The sequence below is a fragment of the Sprattus sprattus genome (genome assembly GCF_963457725.1).
Source record: "Sprattus sprattus genome assembly, chromosome: 3".
NCBI classification, from domain to species: Eukaryota; Metazoa; Chordata; class Actinopteri; order Clupeiformes; family Clupeidae; genus Sprattus; species Sprattus sprattus.
The window spans coordinates 7873124-7893706 of NC_137922.1; the positions used below are offsets into that span (position 1 = coordinate 7873124).

General features: G+C 43.6%; 1 protein-coding gene across 1 annotated transcript in view; it reads right to left on the reverse strand.

The window, feature by feature from the left end:
* Positions 1-20583, reverse strand: part of ttll7 (tubulin tyrosine ligase-like family, member 7) — a 60248-nt gene that overhangs the window by 38175 nt on the left and 1490 nt on the right. The window contains exons 2-9 of the mRNA XM_080833808.1: positions 14188-14447; positions 13468-13599; positions 11403-11524; positions 9377-9444; positions 9008-9166; positions 6153-6369; positions 5467-5631; positions 269-427 (exon numbers count right to left, since the gene is read on the reverse strand). Coding sequence (XP_080689934.1) covers positions 269-427; positions 5467-5631; positions 6153-6369; positions 9008-9166; positions 9377-9444; positions 11403-11524; positions 13468-13599; positions 14188-14212 — 1047 coding nt within the window. The 5' untranslated portion in view covers positions 14213-14447. The remainder of the gene's footprint in view (positions 1-268; positions 428-5466; positions 5632-6152; positions 6370-9007; positions 9167-9376; positions 9445-11402; positions 11525-13467; positions 13600-14187; positions 14448-20583) is intronic.

A 20583-nucleotide genomic window follows, 5' to 3' on the forward strand; every position in this document is an offset into this window, starting at 1 on the left:
CGTTTACAAACGGGCACCACCAGCTCCAGCTATGGTGATGTTTGCGTGTTTGGCTGGCAAAGCTTTAAGCACAACTTGCCAGATGTCATGGCTCAAACTGCCCCTGACATAAAAAAGACATCATCATTACACTCAAATAAGAAATGGGTCCAAAAACATGACCTATATTTCAATCCCCATTTTAGATTTCATTTTATTTTTTTATTTTTTTTATAAATGTGAATGAGTAGGATTTGTTTATTTATTTATGTTTTTTTCGTGCGCGTACCTCTAAGAGCCAGGGCTTGAGCTTGCGATCGAGGATGATGTCGAAGCCGAGCACCTCGAAGCAGACGCTGTCGCTCCCTGGTGGCTGTCCGGGGCGGCACATGCGGTAGGCGTGCAGGACGTGGGGCTCGGCCACGATGAGCGTCTTCACTACCAGCTCCTGTGAGAGAGAGAAAGAGAGAAAGAGAGGTAAGAGATAGAAGAAGAATTTATTTACACACATAGAGAGACAGAGAAAAAAAAAAGAATGAAAAAGAATGAGAGAGGGAAAGAGTGAAAAAGAAAGAAGACAAAGAAAAAGATAGAAGAGGAAGAAAAACAAGAAAAAGATAGAAGAAAGAGATGGAAGAAGAAGAAGAAGAGAATGTAATCAGCACAGCGTTCAGTCACCCCATTAGGGATTCACTGGCTCCATCCCTCTCTGCACTGATCGCTCCGGCCGATAGCGCCTCTCTACCGCCAGGCATCTGTTATGTATCGCTGTCTGTGTGTGTGTGTGTGTGTGTGTGTGTGTGTGGGCCCTGCAAACATACTGCACATCACCCTGGCTAGCGTGCGCATTGAATAATAGAGGGACATTAGACGGTGTCCTGCCTAATGGGATGGAGCCGACTAAATCTGTCACCCAGAAGGAGCAGAGCAACACAGAGCGGCGCGGAGCCGAGGGGAGGTGAGGGGAGCGGGGCAGAGGGGCGGAGGGGTGCGAGGGGGAATAAATGATCTGGAAGCTTGGCTGTGCTTCTTCTCTTTCTCTCTCTCTCTCTCTCTCTCTCTCTCTCTCTCTCTCTCTCTCTCTCTCTTTCTCTTGCTCTCTCTTGCTCCCTCTTTCTCTCTCTCTCTCTCTCTCTCTCTCTCTCTCCCTCTCCCTCTCTCTCTCCCCCTCTTCTCTTTCTTTCTCTTATCTGCACAGAGACAGGCCGTGGACTCCCCCAGAGAGGCGCGGGGCGGGACAGGTTTGCATGCATCTCCAGCCGACAGGCAGGAAGGCAGGACACGGCGAGGAGCACGGCGAGGAGCACGCTGCACGCTGGTGTGTGTGTGTGTGTGTGTAGCGGTGAGTAGCGCGGGTGCGAGGCGTCCTGTGGCACGCGGCGCACATCAGGCCCCGCCAGCTCTATTTAAGGGGCCCTGCCATCTGCCTGCTGCCCAGAGGTGTCTGCTAAGACATAGGGGTGTGTGTGTGTGTGTGTGTGTGGAGAAGGAGAAATCAACAGAAAACGGGACAGCGCAAGAGAGAACTAAGCAGCCAAGCCAGGCAGAATCTTTTTCTCCCTCCTTTCTCCAAGCGAGCCTTATGTATACTCCATGTGGCAAGATATCATGTAGCGGAGACAGGCAGCACGCCAGGCCCTGTTCCACTGAGCAGAACCCATGGATGAAAAGAAAGCCCTGAATGTAGAGTATGTTTGTCAACTGAATGTGACTGGTGTGTCGGGGTGAAAGAGCACGTAAATACAAGTGAAGCATTGTGGCATAGTGTGTACAGAAACACATGTGTGGGCGGGAGGGAGGGGGGCTCTTTGGAGAAGCATGTTGATTGGCAATGGCAGGAGAGGCGAGGGAGACGTGTGTGTGTGTGTGTGTGTGTGTGTGTGTGTGTGTGTGTGTGTGTGGGCGAGGGGGACGTGGGTTACGGCAGAGGAGGGGAAAGAGACGACGTAAAAGAGGAGGGCAGAATAAAGAGAAGTCTGTGAAGCCCCAAAGTGATCTCTGAGAGAGAATTCTGAGAGAGGTCAGAGGTCAGGAAGATTGAGGAAGAAAGTTCTTCAAAGTTCCTTCAAATGTCAGTTACTCAAAGTTACGATTGCTTCAGTATGAGCACTCTCATGTAAAAATGATAACCTCAGACTGTGGGAGAGCTGCAATAACTGATGTTTTCAACTGAACAGCCTAAAAATGCTGTCCTGAAATACACTGAAAGGAATACTGCTGACTGAAAGAGGCATGTTCTTTTATCCAATTTGTATTTATATACACAAATATTTAGCATAACATAACTTAACATGCACAAACATAGCATAACATGTTTGTTTGGCACAACTAGAAAACTGTAGATAATGTTTTAGAAGTATAGGTAGATAATGCTACCTTTTGCCGTCCTAATGTTACCTAATGTAAAAGTAGCAGTATGTGATTCTGGCAAAAGTAAGCACGGTCTAGAAACAAAGGCTTGGGAACGAGACCCACCCCCCCCCCCCCCCCCCCCCACACACACACACACACACACCCACACCCACACCCACACACACACACACACACACACACACACACACACACACACACACACACACAGTTTATGAGCTAAGCACCTCCTTCAGCGCATACTCATTATACGCTGTGCTGTGTACGTCAAAGTGACTGACAAGCATGGCAATGTATTTTCGCAAATGCCTCTCTATGGTACAAGCAAGCTCAGAGAAATGTTTCCCTTCTGTGATCACACAGCAAATGAAGGCCATGAAGATCAGATTTACTGTCGTCACTGTGCCTATGAAGACAGCCTATGAAGACAGCCTATGAAGACAGCCTATGAAGACAGCCTATGAAGACAGCCTGTGTTGGTGCTAGAGGTTTCTTTTGTCACTGTGCTCATGAAGACAGCCTATAAAGTCAGCCTGTGTTGGTACTAGAGGTTTCTGTCATCACTGTGCTCATGAAGACAGCCTATAAAGTCAGCCTGTGTTGGTACTAGAGGTTTCTGTCATCACTGTGCTCATGAAGACAGCCTATAAAGTCAGCCTGTGTTGGTACTAGAGGTTTCTGTCATCACTGTGCTCATGAAGACAGCCTATGAAGACAGCCTATGAAGACAGCCTATGAAGACAGCCTATGAAGACAGCCTGTGTTGGTGCTAGAGGTTTCTTTTGTCACTGTGCTCATGAAGACAGCCTATAAAGTCAGCCTGTGTTGGTACTAGAGGTTTCTGTCATCACTGTGCTCATGAAGACAGCCTATGAAGACAGCCTGTGAAGACAGCCCATGAAGACAGCCTGTGTTGGTGCTAGAGGTTTGTCATCACTGTGCTCATGAAGACAGCCTATGAAGACAGCCTATGAAGACAGCCTGTGAAGACAGCCCATGAAGACAGCCTGTGTTGGTGCTAGAGGTTTCTGTCATCACTGTACTCATGTAGACAGCCTATGAAGACAGCCTAGGAAGACAGCCTGTGTTGGTGCTAAAGGTTTCTGTGGTCACTGTGCTCATGAAGACAGCCTATGAAGACAGCCTATGAAGACAGCCTATGAAGACAGCCTGTGTTGGTGCTAAAGGTTTCTGTTGTCACTGTGCTCATGTAGAAAGCCTATGAAGACAGCCTATGAAGACAGCCTGTGTTGGTGCTAGAGGTTTCTGTCATCACTGTACTCATGTAGACAGCCTATGTTGATAGTAAAGGTTTCTGTCGTCACTGTGCTCATGAAGACAGCCTATGAAGACAGCCTATGTAGACAGCCTTTGTAGACAGCCTGTGAAGACAGCCTGTGAAGACAGCCTGTGTTGGTGCTAGAGGTTTCTGTCGTCACTGTGCCTATGAAGACAGCCTATGTAGACAGCCTGTGTTGGTGCTAGAGGTTTCTCCTGCTCTCCCGTGTGTTGAGGAGTAATTCACCTCTAGCCTCTTATACCTGCTATCACCTTATCATGTCACTAGCGTCACACTGACCCCTGACCCCTAACCCCTACAGGTTACTCATGGGAGACCTTGTGCACTCAGTCTAGCCCAAAGTGCCGACATTTTTCACTTAGGACACCTGTTTCATTCAATTCAACTACATTTTATGTATACAGCGCCAAACCTTGTCCTAAGGCGCTTTACAGAGCCCAATTATTCGTAGAACTCTGATTTACTATTGTGTATTGTTATTCTGATTAAGTAGTCAAAATCCACAATGCAATTTGTATCTGAAGGGATAGCAAGTTTATCTTTGGACAACACAATGTGTTCGTTGCCTTCAAAAAAAGTACTAGGCTTTCCAGGACTGAGGAGGGTTCTACGTGCTATCTTTATGGGTTGTTCTCTCGAGACGATGTGAGGAACCTTATGTTCTATAAACACCCGCACAAAGGAGGGGCAATGGTATGCACATCAAACAAACGACACAAAGACAGGGACTGACACGAGGCAAGACAAGATCAGAGAGGAAGACACGCAAAAAAAGACACTTTAGGTGCACAACACAACCTGGTGAACTTTAAAGCCCTAGTTCTGAGTCATGTTGATGAAGGATTAGGATTAGAGAGTAAATCATCAAATGTTGACACAAAAATCTATCTATAAATCCAGGAATCTCTGTGTGTGGGTGTGTGTGTGTGTGTGTCAGTGTCAGTCTGTCTAGGGCGTATCTCCCTGACGGAAGATACGTTAGTTATGATATTTCGCAAGTAGCTTACGCATGTCATGAACCTGTGCATCCTTGATTTTGAAGATTTTTGAATTTATAGTTCGCGAGATATTTGTATTTTACCGTTTCCCATAGGAAACAATGGGTTATCGTTTCCCGTCCCGTCGGCACTATGGGTAGTGACGTCACAATCAAACAATATACGCGTAGTTACTATCCTGCCTTCACTCAAAGTTCAGAATACCGTTGGATAGAGGAGGTGAGGTCCGCATTCAAATTCTTCTTGGTGAACAGATACAGACTTTTGCTCAGGTAATCTTAAGACAGTGATTGATTTGATCTATTCGTTTATTTATAAGCTTCTTTATATTAAGTTTCAAAGTAATGTAGCTTACGCATGTCATGAACCTGTGCATCCTTGATTTAGAAGATTTTTGAATTCATAGTTCGCGAGATATTTGTATTTTACCGTTTGCCGTAGCCTACGGTGCAAACCCATGTCACCGTTGTAGCGGTGTAGTACTCCACTCTTGCGTTGTGATTTTGATTGGCACCCAGCCTTTTATTCACACACTCTGACAGGTTTAATGAACACAGAGCAAAGGCGATCACACACAGTATCTTCCGAATGACAGCCTCTCCCAGCCAGGGTAAATGCAGACTGAGGTTTATAATATTGCAATAATGAGAAAACAAAGTAAACGAATTACAACAGATACATCGGGACACTTTTTTGTGAATGATGTCATAGTCATAGAACAGTCGTCATCATAGATGTTACCCCCTACGGGCACTGCACTAGTCTATATAAATAAATAAAGGCATACTGTATGTGAAAGTGTAGACCTGCACAACTTACAGATACGTCATTCCAGAATTTTGCCACGTCATAGTTGTTGGCTTGGAGGAACTCGGAAAACCAGCCAACAGATCTCTTGCTTCCTTTGTCTATGGTCTCATCTCTCTCAAAGTTCTCGTTGTGTTTGTTGACAGAGTAGTTGGTTAGGTGCATGTACAGTTGGTCCTGCAAGAAAAGCAAAGGAACGATTCATGACCATTTAATCCCTCAATTGATTGATTGATTGATTGATTGATTGATTTAGGCCTCGGAAGACACATTGAGGATTAAGATCCCCATTTTCAATGGTGCCGAGGGTACAATAAGAGTTAATACATTGGAAATAAATAAATTAATTAATTAAATACAAAAATAAAATAATTAATGACGAACGAGGACCCTTTCCCAACAAAACACTGTAAAGTGGAAGAAAGGTTGACTGAAATAAACACAGAAAAGAAACTAGATGGAGTAACCTCCACTAACTCCCAACACAACATGCTAGGGCTCCATGACACCATTCATCTCCGTGGGATCTGATGGCTTGACAGCGCACTAAGGACTGGGGCACGTGTGACAGGGCTAATCAGACCCACACCCCTGGGAACCTAGGGCCCCTTAATATTTGATAAGACAGCTGCTTAGCACAGCTGGTTGGCTGCCTGGCTGAGAGTCTGTCTGTCTGTCTGTCTGTCTGGCTGGCTCACCAAGTTAGCCTCGCTGGGCGAGTGGTACTTCTCTGTACCCATCCGGACCAGGCCGTCATTGTACAGGAAGATCCGCAGAGGATCGCAGGAGGTGACCAGGATGTAGATGCGCAGGTCGAACTTGAAGCCTTCCATCAGAAAGGGCTTCTCGAGGTATTCCTGCACGATGAAGTGGTCCTGACTAGGAAGCTTTTCGCAGTTGCGAATCAAGGAGATCCTGAGGATGAACACATTTGAAAAAGTACAAGAAATACATGAAAGGAATTCATTCGAATTGATGATTTTCACACATAAAACAAAATACAAAACGTTGCAGAAAACACATCCTGGTCTGTAAAATTCAGCTTGTATTCCGCCTCCTCTGTCACTGCTGCCATTTAGTGCAAGCAGTAGAGTTTGCGGAGAAAGCAAACAAGTGGGGCTGTTAATATGAAGGGTAATAGCCCAGGGTAATAGCCATTAAATGACTAACTGTATTGTCTGCTTTTATTACTTCTTGGTTTATTCACACTGAAGAGAAATACTAAATGTTCGACTGTGACTATAGTTTCAGGGGTCCACACTGCTCAGCGACACAATGAAAACGGCGTCTCTGTTATCGTTCTGTGAGAACCTTTTAGGGAAAGCGCCCGCACCTCACGTGCACCATGTGTGATGACGATATTAGAAATACTTCACAATAATAGAAATGCTGGAGTGATGGCTGCACACTGATAACTAAGAGCCACTGCCAAATAAACTAGACAAGTGCAAACGTTTTTCTCTGGACTAATATAATGTCGGAAGCCAGCAGACAATGACGATCTCAGAAAAGAGGGCGTAAATATGGAGTGGCTAGAAGATGGACAGGGCTCAAATTGTTTGTAGGTGTAGCGGTAAATTAGACGACATGATTGATGAGCGCTGATGTCAGGTAATCAAAACCCACTCTGCCCGGCTGTTTAATGTGGCACCAATGGGGGGTTTGTATTCAGGCCTGACGCTTTTTAACAAGCTTCGGTTCAGACACAAACAATAACTTCATTTAGTTTTCAGACGGAAAATGAATTAGAGATGGGCTGTAACTTAATTTCCTGCATCACACTGTGCGTCTCTCAAATGTAATCTATGACATCCTCCTCCGACTGGCCACGCTAAACTCATCATCTTTCACTTTCTTAATGTATCAAAATTATTTAGCCTTTGCTAACTTTTTAGTTTTTAATACATTCTGGCTAGGGCTGCAGCGGTATAAATATTTCCTTACCACGATATTCGAAGAATGCCACCTTTCAGTTTTCGTTAATACCATACCCCCCTGTGTTTAATTATGCCCGCCAAGGAAGTTATGATTTCAATGTGGTTTGTTTGTCTGTTTGTCTTAAAGCAGGTTGTGATTTTTATGAAACTTGGTTGATTGATGAAGCATCAGCCAAGGACAAACCCATTACATTTTGGAGCGGATCTAAATCATGGGGCGTTCCCACAAATTTAGTTTCACTTTCGCAAACGTTGAGTGACGGCATTTGCCCCTGTTGTGGATCTGCACTCTCTGAATCCATTTCTAGTAATTCATTCATTTGAAACTAAAGAGATAGTTATTACACACATTTAAAAAGCATTTCACAGGAGTTTTGTTACACGTTATAATTAAATAACAAAGGTATACACATTGAATGTTGTCCTCCATAACACTTTTTTTTTTAAAGTTGCATTGGCTTGTTTTCAACGCCACTTCTCCTCAGTGTCAGTCCTTTCGATTGATTGGATTAGCCAGTCGACCAAAAAGTTACAATGAAGTGACGCACTTGCTAAATGTTATGTGTATGCTCAGTGTAGAGGTCTGCACATTTTAGAAACGTTTTCTCATTCCCATGAGGAGAAAGAAAAGAACGTTTGTACTGTCGACTTGATCCGTTTCAAAACTGATAGACAAAAAGCGACAAGACAAGGCGACAGACTTAGCCAGAAGCTGCACCAGGATGGCAGCAGTTTCAGATGAGGGGGAAAAAAGCTGTTGACTGTAACGGCAGTGCCAGCTCAATACCGCGGTACACCTCCCAATATGGCGGTATGGCAGCTATGCAGTTACTGTTGCAGGCCTACTCACCATAGCACCACTGCTGGTAAATCTGAGGGAATGTGTACTGTATATATGAAAGGATGGCTTATCTACTGCAATCCTTCCATCTGTTGGTGCCTAAATGAATTACAAGCCAGATAACTGTTTATTCAAAATCAAATCCAAGGGAGTATGTTTTAATAACGCGTCTGAGACAAAAGTTTGGCATTGCAGCTCTCATGGTCTCTCTGTGATGTTTTAAAGGCTATTCAAATACACTGCGAAAAATAGTGGGAAAAAATCTGTCTGAAAACTGTGTAATTTGGCTTTGTAATGTAAAATATGGCTTAACCATGCTGTGGTGGAAGTGGTCAGTCAACAGCCTTTGGTGAGGCACAAAGAATAGTAACAACAAAAAAACTGGTGCAGAACAGAAACCACTATTTATAGTGTGGCCAGGTCTCCAAGGCACTGGATAAGGTGACTCAATAATCACATGCAGCTCCTTCAGGGAGCAGACTACCTGCTATGACTGCCCTTGCAGTGGATTAATGGAAAGGGGGGAATGAAAATGAGGTCTATGAAAATCGCTTTTGTCTTGTGCCAGAATTTCTCCATTTGGAAGCGCCCCCCGAACACACACACACACACACACACACACACACACACACACACACACCCACACACACACACACACACACACACTGCTTTCCATAGCTTATGTCAGGCCCCGTCTCTCACACCAGTGGCAATATGTGGCCGTTCCTGTGCCAGCGCCGCGGGGCCAGAGTGACGGCTGGTGGGCCTGACCTACCCGTGACCCATGGCGCCGTTAGCCGGCTTCACGATGAATGTCTTATGCTTGCGCTTCCTCCGGAGCTCCTTCACGTAGTTCTGGAACTGGGTGTACTCGGCAGGGAAGATCCAGGTCTTGGGTATGAAGCCGTACTCCTGAGGCTGGAATTTAATCATCCTACGTGGAACGGGAAAGTGCAGAAAAGGGAGATAAAGATGGAGGGAGAGGGAGAGGGAAAGAGAGAGAGAGAAAAAGAAAGGTGTTTACATGATGAGGTTTGACGTAATAAAATGATCCCAGATGGTTTGGTAGTCAGATGGTCAAGAATAGGTAAAGTAATATCGTGGAATTAAATTACGTTCAGTTTAATCCTCTATGCATACTTACTTGGACATGTTTCTTGCCAAGCAGTCTTTCCGGCAGATCTCCCCCATTCCAGGGAAATGGTTGATTCTCTACAATGAAAAAGAAATAACAAAGTCGGCAGGGGTGTTACACTAGTCACCTTCATGTAAAAAAGGAGCAACATTAAAGGGAAAAAGCTGAGGTGAGATTACAATGTTCTGACATTTATGCCCAATTATGGACTCAAAACAAAAGGTGATTGCAAGACCTTCCCTGACCCTTAGTTAGTTTACCACATCGTTTTAAATTAAAACAAGAAAAAGGGCGATCAATCTCAACTCCAGAGGCCAAGGTAATTGGTTCTGCATCAGGGACCCTGCAATTGTAAGCAGTGACAGATGAATGAATTGCATTGAATGCAGAGAGAAAAGGCTGGCTTTCTGTATGCTTTGACCAAATGAGGTAGAACAGTGCAGTTAATTAGGCTCCTATGAACTGGGGCTTGACAGCAAACTTCCTGAAGACAGCTACAAAAAAAAAAAAAAAAAAGAGGAGGGAAATGAAAAAAAAAAAAAAAACATTTTACATTTCACTAAGAAATGTGGAAGGAATTCATGCTAATGTGCCCAAGTTGGTAACATTAAGGATTCATGAATGCATTTTTATGTGAGCGGTATTAGAAAAAAGAAATTTGATAAATATTATTCCAAGAGAATCAAAAACGAAAAACTGCGACTGAAAAAAGAAACACATTGTTTAGCTGCCCGTCCACCCCCTACTCAGATCCTACCGGTTTCGGACCAAAACAAACATGCAGCTTTGGCCATGAAATGATTTCATCGATTGTTGCTGCCTAGTGTAATTACATAGCCCATGAAGAAGATGGATGGCCAATGCTGCCCATGCTACTGAGAAGGTCAGGGCTGGCTGTCTCAGGGAAACAAAATGCATCCACATTTATATTGCGGTTAGGCTGAAAATACACACACACATACACACACAAACACACACTCAAACACACACACACTCAAACACACACACACTCAAACACACACACACTCACACACACACACACACACAAATACACACACACAAACACTCAAACACACACACACTCATACTCACACACACACATTGACACATACACACAAACACACACACACACACACACATACACACACACACACATACACACACAAACACACACAAACACACACAAACACACACACACTCATACTCACACACACACACACACACACACACACACACACACACACACCACTGTTATGCCATTCAGGGTCCAAGCTCTGTCTCTCCAAAGCATGATGACAACACTAGTGCTGTAACAAAGGTGGAGGGACTGTGGGACACATTAGCAATCTCTCTCTCTATATATATTTCTATATCTTCCTTATCTTCATGGATTCCCTTTCTTTTTTAATCTTCCCTTCTTTCCCCCCCCTCTCTCTCTCTCTCTCTCTCTCTCTCTCTCTCTCTCTCTCTCTCTCTCTCTCTCTCTTTCTCAGTTGCTGTTGAGAGCATGTGTCTCAGTCAGGGCTCTGAGTGCTAGGCTGGAGGGCTGTCACACAAAGGGACTCATCTGCCTCTGCCTCTGTCTCTCTCCCCCCATGATGGAACAATGCCTGCAGCTGCTCCATTCACCTCACACGACTTGGCGTTTCACACTTGATCCCTTCGTTAATCACGGCCAGATGTGTAATGCCACACTCCTGGCCTAGGGAGCTAAGCTACGGAGTATGCTTTGGAAAGTTTGACTATCTAGTGAAGTTCCTGACTCTAGAGAATAATGATTTAACTTGGGTTTTAGTTGGCTGATGAAATGGTTAGGCCCCCTCAGTGGAAGTGTCGATATGTCATTCAAATACAGCTTTAACCAAAACATGCCACAGATCTGTCTATTCAGGAAGCTGCTGGTGGGAACTTAGCTCTTAATAAGAAGAGTTTTCAAAGGGTTTTCAAAGCAGACGACTTCCTGGACAACAAATCATTTTGTGTTCAGCACTCTTCCGTCTATTGTTCAGTGGTTATTACTGATGCATTACGGTACCTGGTAGTTCCTGAGCTCGGCGATTTTTTCGTGCTGAACAGCCGAGTCACTCCAGATGAGGTTGGCCGTCTCGTCCTCGTCCCGGGTCTTCAGGAAAGCCATCTCGTTAATTACGACACGCACTGAAACAACAAGAAGGCGAGAAGGCAGTCAGCGTGGCCCGGTGTTGTTCGCACTGAGACACCTCGCTCGGCTGACTACAGCCCACTAATGAGTGCCACTAACAGGGCTGAAGGGGATCATCTTACCTGGCACACAATAAAAGACAGGAAATCATAAAAAAAAAGCTCCGATAATTGAGGAGCGCTTATGTTGAAATGTTGCGGATTGCGTTTAGTTATCCAGCGACGAAGCCCAGCGTGGCAGAAATTGGTTAAATATCTCACTGATCAAAAGGCTCCGGGCATTTACTTGAGGTGCAGGGGGCCACGGTGCAATCATTCGCAACACTTTTTTTCCAACCGAAGATAATTAATGCCTTAAAATGTATTCAATAAATCCCCACAGACTGGAAAACATGAGAGATAGGTGGCCAACACGTTTAGACATTAATCCAATAACTATTCATTATTCAAGATCTAATGAAAAATTTATCTGCCCTGACGAAACAGGGTATTAATTATTTCTCGAGTCCTCCAAACCTGAAGATGTTATACCTAATATTGCGTAATTGCACCTTGGCCTTAGGAATCCATAAAAAAGTGGTAAGCATGTACCAACTCTGCCCCTAACTTCTGCTGCCACGGAGGAGACAACAGCTAACAGATCATTAGAGTAATTAAAGTGAGCCTTGGCTACCAGGTGTACCTGCCATCACCTCAACTTGAACACCCTCGCTGGTTATTCATCATTGTCACTGACCCCTTCAGCCCTGTCTAAGTTCAATTAACCCCACACTGAGATAGGACTGTCCTGCACATTAAAGGCCTGTTGTGTTTGCCACCAATGGCAGTTCGTCTGTTGCATGCTGTATGCTGCTAATGAAGACAATATGGTGGTTCACAAACAACTCATTATTCACAAAGTATTGCTATCCATCTTGATATGTGCACATCTTGGGCTCACCTCAACAATGTCATTTAATTTCGATCATCATCAATAACAATGTGGTCACTGATCATTTTGAATGATGGATATATAAATTATTGTTCAAACTGAATTATTATTATACAAGGCCCAATACCCACTTAAATTGAAAGGCATTATTTTCATGGTGATATACCGTATTGGCCTCATACTAGAACAGGAGCCAGTGTCGTTGAGCAGCAATTGTCGACCAGCAAAGTTGGTCCATCATTGCAACCTTGCCCCATCATTGCAACCATTGCATCCTTTTCCAACCAAGAAACAATCTTCTGCCACTGTTCAAGTGGGCATGCGAGCCACAAGATTCCCGCCCTCAAGAAGGGCAAGGGCAAGGTTAAGGGGGGGACTTCACCTCCTTCACTCACTATGTATCAGAGTGGCTATGCACCATTGATGCTTCATTAAATATCTCAGAATTGTTTAATGTGGAGCCTATGTGAAGCCACTTCGTTGTTGGTGCTGCCAGTGCATTTATTCAATACATTTCTCAGGTGGCTCAGTGAGACGGGTTAAACCCTGAATGTACTAACAGTCTTTTTCTACCGTTTCTTTACGGTTACCGAGCAGTTGCATCTCTGTAGGGACCCTTTCCATGTTGTCCGAACCTTATAATAACATTTACAAGCCTGCCAGTGGTGAAAACAAGCAGTTTACTTTGACGTGCTGCTTTGCCTGATCGGATTCCATTGTATAGTCGTGTGGCACTTGCAGTATTAGCATTCTAACTCGACTTTGCTCGTCAGTTGGGCCCAGTAAACACTTGGACCCAAAAATATCTAAAAATAGGGCCGAGGTTTAAAAAATCCCAAAGTTTCCCTTTAACACTATTCTGGATATAGCCTTATATATGAAATACTCTACTTGTGAATGTGTGGTGACAGTCTCAAGACATTCTCTAGGCATGAGGAGGGTGTTCACAGTACCTATTTCATATATGGTTTAAGACATTCTCTGGGCTTGAGTAGGATGTTCACAGTACCTATTTCATATTTGGTGCCTGCCACGTTGGCAGTGATGATTCCCTTTTTCTTCTTGGAGCGAACCTTCCTCTTTCCATCATTCTGATTGGCCAGGGCGGATGGGAGATTCACAGGGGATGTTCCTTGATCCTCTGAGGGAACACGGCACAGAAAAGAGGTACTGTCATCTCAGAGGAGGAGGCAATGGAGTGAAAGTCACAATTTTAGGCACAATATAAATAAAGAATAGTTATTGGCAAGTGTTATCAATGCACCTTAACACAGAAAATAGAGCCAGAAGGAGAAGCATGGGTTATTGTGTTGTTTGTGAGATTGTCATTTATAGGCCGAAACAATGACAAAAGACCACTCTGACTGTTTCTCTGTTTGCGTGCGTGTGTGTATAAGTGTCTAAATCTGTTTGTGCACATTTGTGTGTGTATGTAGGTTTGTGTGTGTGTGTGTGTGCGCGTGTGTGTGTGTGTGTGTGTGCGTACAGCTATGTGCATGCATGTGTGTGTGTGTGTGTGTGTGTGTGTGTGTGTGTGCGTACAACTGTGTTCATGCATATGTGTGTGTGTGTGTGTGTGTGTGTGTGTGTGTGTGTGTGTGTGTGTGTGTGTGTGTGTGTGTGCCTCATCTGCAGCTGTCTCCACGTGCCCACGTGCCGCTCTGGAGCCCTGGGTGAGGTAATGGTGCATCTGATGCTGAGGGCCAGACGAGAGGGCTGGAACACTCACCTCCATTGTCGTGGAGAGAGGGCATCTCACACACGGAGAGGTCAGAGGGTGGGGCGGGCCGTCCTGCCAGTCTCCCAGGACTCCGAGCAGCTCCTACACACGGCGACTGTTTCTCCCTGGTCGGGGCGGACGGCGCTGTCACTGCAGCCAGCGGTCAGGATCATCGGGTGCCGTCCGCTGGCTCGGGCGCATGGAGGGGCGTAGAGGGGAGGGGTTCCGTTGGAGATAGCAAAGCGCCCAGCGAGAGCATCCAGATGCCTCTGGAACAGCAGCAAAAAGGGGATTTAAACTATTTTATGTAACACAGAGGAGCAGGTTGAAAAGAAAGTTAAGGCTCACACACATCAGAAAGTTATCAATATCCCAAGTGGATTGTCACAAATCAAATAACTACACAAGGTGTTACCATACAAAACTGGGCTGATTACGTTGTTGGGCATAGAAACTGGTAAAACAGTGAAATGGTTGTCTCAGTTTGGAGGTCACTGATGCAATGGTATTTTCAACATCTGCAACATCAAAATAAAGAAAATGTGGAACATTGCCTGGCGTGTTGTTTGGGTTTAAATTCAATTTTCACGTCAACACATTTTGTCCCATGCTTGCATCATTTTGCACATATTGTGCTAACACCCAGTAGATATCAACAGCTCAGCACGAGATCAGACCTTAACTTCTCAAGCATCACAAGAGTAAGCCGCTAAACATAATGAAGCATCCTAAGCCCCGACCTGCACCCCTGCATCTCGGTAAGATCTCCCGGCAAATGCACAGAACTGGGGGGTTGAGCGGGGGGGGGGGGGGGGGGGGGGGCGGCGGGGTGCAGCGGAAAGCTGATGAGTTGTGTGCTGACACCAGCACTCCCCAGGGTAGGATACAGTTCAGCATTTCCAGTTAAAGGGGCGAGCAGCAGCAGGAGCTGCACTATGCAGCCTAATCCATTCACTGTCCACCCCTGGCCTCCAGGATCCATTAACTCTCTGTGGCCCTGTGCAGACGAGTCCCACAACCCCCTGCAGCACTCTACATCCCCCCCACCCACCACCACCACCACCACCACCACCACCACACCCGACCACCACCCCCGACGTGCTCTTCTCTATGGTGTCTCGGCCCAAAAACAGGGTTTCAAATGTATCAGTCCCCTCAGAACAAGAAGAGGTTTGATACGGAACTCAGAGAGCAGATAAGTACATTGTAATACGTTTGTTTGTCAATCTTACCATGCTATATGAAACTGCTATATTTGGTGTAAAAAGAAATGATTCCATATAATTTCCAACAATTCTTTCCCAAACTGATAATATAAAGACATTTTTTTTTCAATCTAGAAAAAATCCCATATTATTTTTTACATTCCGACACATGAACAGATAGAAAAAACACGGCCACAAAAGACAGACGTGTTTACCATGGTTGAAAACGTCAATATATGGGGGGATTTTGGTCCCGAAACCAGAACCAAAGCAGCACTTCCTGCAAACTTTTTTAAGAGCGAAAGAACTGTCTCTGTGTGACATCTGTCGAAGTTTTTAGTTTGCACTCGGAGGTATCACTTTACGACTGGATATTTAAGCTCCTATTTACTATTCAAACATATATTTCCCTCGTAAAGGAGGCCCTTTCATGACAAATGAGTCAGAGCGGTAATCACCTGCCCCGCCTGCCTGCTCAGTGCTCGGCTCATAAATCACTTTGGCAGCAACACCAAGCAGGCCTTGGGCCTAATCATAAAATCAGGTTAGAGTTGATTTCTTTAGAGAGCATCAGCAGGATCCTTAATATCTCCTCCATATTGCTCTTTTTTCCACATGCACAGACAGAGCCCGGATTAGCGCGGAAATCTGTGCATCTCAGAAAACGTGGGTGGCTCCAGCCTGCCATCTGGTGTCAGCTAAAAGTAGTGCATACATTATGAGGCCCAGGCCATAAATTATGTCACAAAGCTGCAGCGAGAAATATAAATGGGACTGGGAAAGAATCCACAGCCTCTGTACAGTAGAGTGCAGCTGTCTGTTCCAAAGTTAACTATCTTATATTTTTGTACAGTTCTTTAAACTAAGAAGTATTCTCTTATTAAACTGTTAATCATTGTTTTGAACAAAGAAACTGTGGAAAACGTATTTGCTATGCTTTTCGTTTACTTAAATCTAGAAACACATAGGCCTACTGTAATGAAAAAAAAAAAGGAAATAGATACATCATATACATCATTATTAATGATGAATTCATATGACTATAAGCCAAATGACATTAGCATTTTTGTTATAGTTCTAAATTAAATATTAAACAGAAAAGCCTGCACACGCCGGCTACTCATGACACCTACAGGTTGATGAATACTAAGAGACAATAACAGATGTGACCTAACCATCACCAGTGATCTCATACAAAGACATACATTTTAAACAGCACTATTTTAACAAATTTGTTCTGAAATGAACCCTTTGAACCAATCAATCCGATTCAGAGGTCAACGATTCGATTCTAAACCGATTATCGATTTTAAACCGATTATCGATTATCAATTCTAAATCGATAAAACGATTATCGATGCATTTCGTCTTTTAAATCATTTGAGTTTTCAACTCAGAGTCTAAAATCATTTCCTACTTTGTGTTTGATAATTAAAGAAAATCAACAGATGAATTACCTTCTCTATTTTCTTTACTAGAGAAAAAGCTTTTTCAATTTTGACTTTCTATGAGCAATGCAATAATCGATGCAGCTTACATTTCAACATAAAATGGATGTGTTTTTTATTTATTTTTTTATTACAAAATCGATAATAAACTTTTCTGAATCGAGACAGAATCGTTTTAGAGAGAATTGAGAAAAATCGATTAATCCCATTTTTTTCCCACCCCTACTCAGAAGGAACGCAGAACAGCAGAGGGCAGTCACCTCCAATATGAGCATCTGCCTACAGAGCTCTTTTGTCATGGTCATACTCAGCTCCAGTGTTACTACCACATGCTAACGTGGAGCAGTGATCCCATTTCTTCTGTAGAAAATGAAAGACAGTAAGGCATGCAGATCCTGCTGGTGTGCAGACCCATGGATCTTATGAAAAGGCAAGGCCTTATGATGCCGATACATTAAAAGATCTGTCACTGATGCTACAGAGGACACCTGCTCTGAAGAGCGTGTTACACTGTAGCAAACAAGATCAAACAAGATGCAAATGTTCCTGTGTCGTGCATATGTTAAGAATAAAGCTGTTTTATCAGCTCGTTTGTCAAGCATGTGTAGCCTTGGACTGCACAAAAAAATATTGTGTATCATGCCAAAAAGCTTAAATGCAGAAACACACACCCATGGTAATTCATTTTTATATACTGTCATGTTATCGGGCATAAAGTCCAAGTGAGTAATACGACCAGAACTGGAAAGAGAACTATGAGCATCTTTCGATAGCACTTTGAAAAAAAACAAAAAACTTTACGGAATGTTTTCATGCACAAGATATCTGCATATCTCCATAAAACCCTCAGATGTGATTGCCATGACAATGCACCACAACAGAACTTCAGAAGATGGAGATTCTCACACAGGTTCACTACCACAGAACCAAACATGTACCACAGTACCAAACATGTACCAAACATGTAGCTCTTTAGCCCAGTGTACTTTCTCTTGGACAGTATACTCTTACTCGTGCCCCACTGTTAAGGCTAAATCTGCAGTTCTGGTCATGGACACCCAGGTTAAATATGCCAATACGTCTTTTTGTTCTCTTCAGAAGAAGATTATTTCTCGGCTGAGAACAGTCTGCTATGTCCTCCGTGATGTGAAGAAAAGACTGCAAGCAATTTATCCATCACAGATCAAGCTGACTTAACCAGCAGACAGGTACGTTCCAAAATACAATATCTACCCATAAATCATCAAGCAGCTATCCAAGGGACATGTTTATTTAGATAAGTCTAAGATAGAAAACCAAATAAACTGAAATGGATATCTATGTGCTTGCATGATATATGCTGAAACGCTAAGGAACGATGACTAGCTATTCAAAGCATCATGATCCTTCTCCTGTTCAGTTCTTTAATGGCAGACTGATGCTCACATAAAAGGAACGTAAGCATAACAGCCGTGTCAAACAAAAGCCACCAAGTTTATTCTGTCAATTTTAGCCCCGTTACCTCTAAGCCAGAGGTCTATGAAAGAGCACACTCTCAGCTCCGTAAAGCAAACAGACCCATTCCACGTCAACAGCAGTATTGTGCCGTAAAAATAACCTGACAGTGACGGTGTGAAAGCCACTAACAAAGTGACTATTGTTGCTCATCACAAGGTTTCCTGCCACAAAGTCGGTTTTTTTCCCCCTTCTTCTTCCTTACAAGCAGCTCATTACATCTGTTGTTTATGTCTTCAATGAGAAGCAGCACTAAAGATGCTCACTTGAGAAGCTCACCTTCCGCAAGGTACAGAGGTGTTCAAAACTTCAAAACGTGTAACTGTCATTTCATTGACTTTAGGAGTCGCAGTGGGATGTTGAAAGAAGCCCCTTACAGACAAAACTCAAACGAAATGTCAAATATCAATAAAAGGGTCTACATTAAAGGACAAGAAAGAATTGTGACACACAAATGTAACAAGTTGGACTCAACAGGCTATGGAAGATACCCCGCTAAGAATGAAACTTCTTCACGTTCTTCATGTACTTTTGGAAGATACCCCGCTAAGAATGAAACTTCTTCACGTTCTTCATGTACTTTTTTTTTTGCAAACAGGTAAATATATAATTTAATTACTGTGACTAATACTTGTATAATGTATGATAAAAAAAACACAGCACAATATAAATCTATCTTCTTTCCCTAAAGATGCCACAAGCTAATAACACCCTTCGTGTTTACTGTGATTTATATCAGTTTTGACCAGAATAAAAAGTGCAATATACTGAAGGATAGCATAACCTTTTAGAGAACTATGCGCATAAGTATTGAGCAGATGACCACTTTATCATCACCATGGTCCAGGATGAGGGGCAGGCTATAAAACTAGAGACAAATGGTATGCGATAAAAACTGACACATCCTTACACGTGCACAGGACATTTGTTCTTTGGACACAAAACACGAGATGACAACTGCTAAAAAGAGTGACTACCTTGTATAGCATGCGCCCAATATGGTGTAGTACAACAGATCATGAGGGTGTTTTGTGCTTACTTCATCATGCAAAATGAAGCATTTATTAGGGGACCTGTCTTTTCAAAGGGCATTGCTAAAAAATAGTCTTTGGGGCAAGGTAAAGTTTTTTTTTGTTATTATTATTCAGTTAAACTCAATCGAATGCCTGAGCAACTTAGTTAGTCTGAGGACTTGAGTCTGAGGCCTGATTTACATCACTATATTAGACAGAATGCAAACATCATATATTCTTTATCTGATTCTTATCCTAGCACATCCTATCCTATCAACGGTGTGTATGTGCACAAGGTACTGTAAATGCATGCACCCAGCACACATGGAGACTGTAATGTAATTGGATCACATGACAATGAGACTGAACCTCAGGAAGGTGTAATTGCAATCCGTCCAGGGTCTTCACATTACATCTGATCACAAAAGAGACAGAGTGTAGCCAGTGATCACGCATATTATTACTGGCTGTAAATGCATGAGTGAGAACCGACCAGCTGTTACCCCCATACAGTTCTCAACCTTTATGCAATGTATTTAGGAGGTCTTACAGACACAACAATATATCAACAGTGTGGATGTGCCATTAAACTAAAAAAAAACTGCCTTTTCACATACTTCACAGTCCATTAGACATCCTGCAATACTTTAAGGCCTAATTATCAAGACATTCTTCGGTATCACTATGACAAATATTTGTGGAATACAGGCTACATTCTACAGAAGCCTTTCAGGAATGCTATCAGCGGGAGTTAGAATAATGGAGTGATGCCTAGGACACAGTGGGTGCCCGTATGAATGCCTGATGCGGAAAAGAGCTGTGGGCCATTGAACGTCTCTGATTGCATCATCACTGAATGCCATAAATGGGCCAGCCTGTCCGAGGCCTGAGTGAGAGAGCCAAGTCGGTGTGTTTCCATTCCAAAAGGATGCATGGCCTACATGACATCACACAGCCTTTAAAAATCTGAACATGCTTGACGACAGAAGATGAGGAATAGTCTATGCCATTACTGCAGAGTATGTTCACTGTAGTTCAAAGGAGTACAGTACAGTCTGCCAGATAGTGTGGGAGGGACATTTTTATTCACCACCTCCACAGTCTTTTCTTAGGTGTAGTAGGGCTTGCAGAATTCTGTTCAACTACACAGTGGCCTAGGTGTAGTGGCCTACACAAAACAATGTTACACCCTTTGTTGTCATGACAACATGCAATTAGCTTGGTGCCTGGCTTCAATGCCTTAAT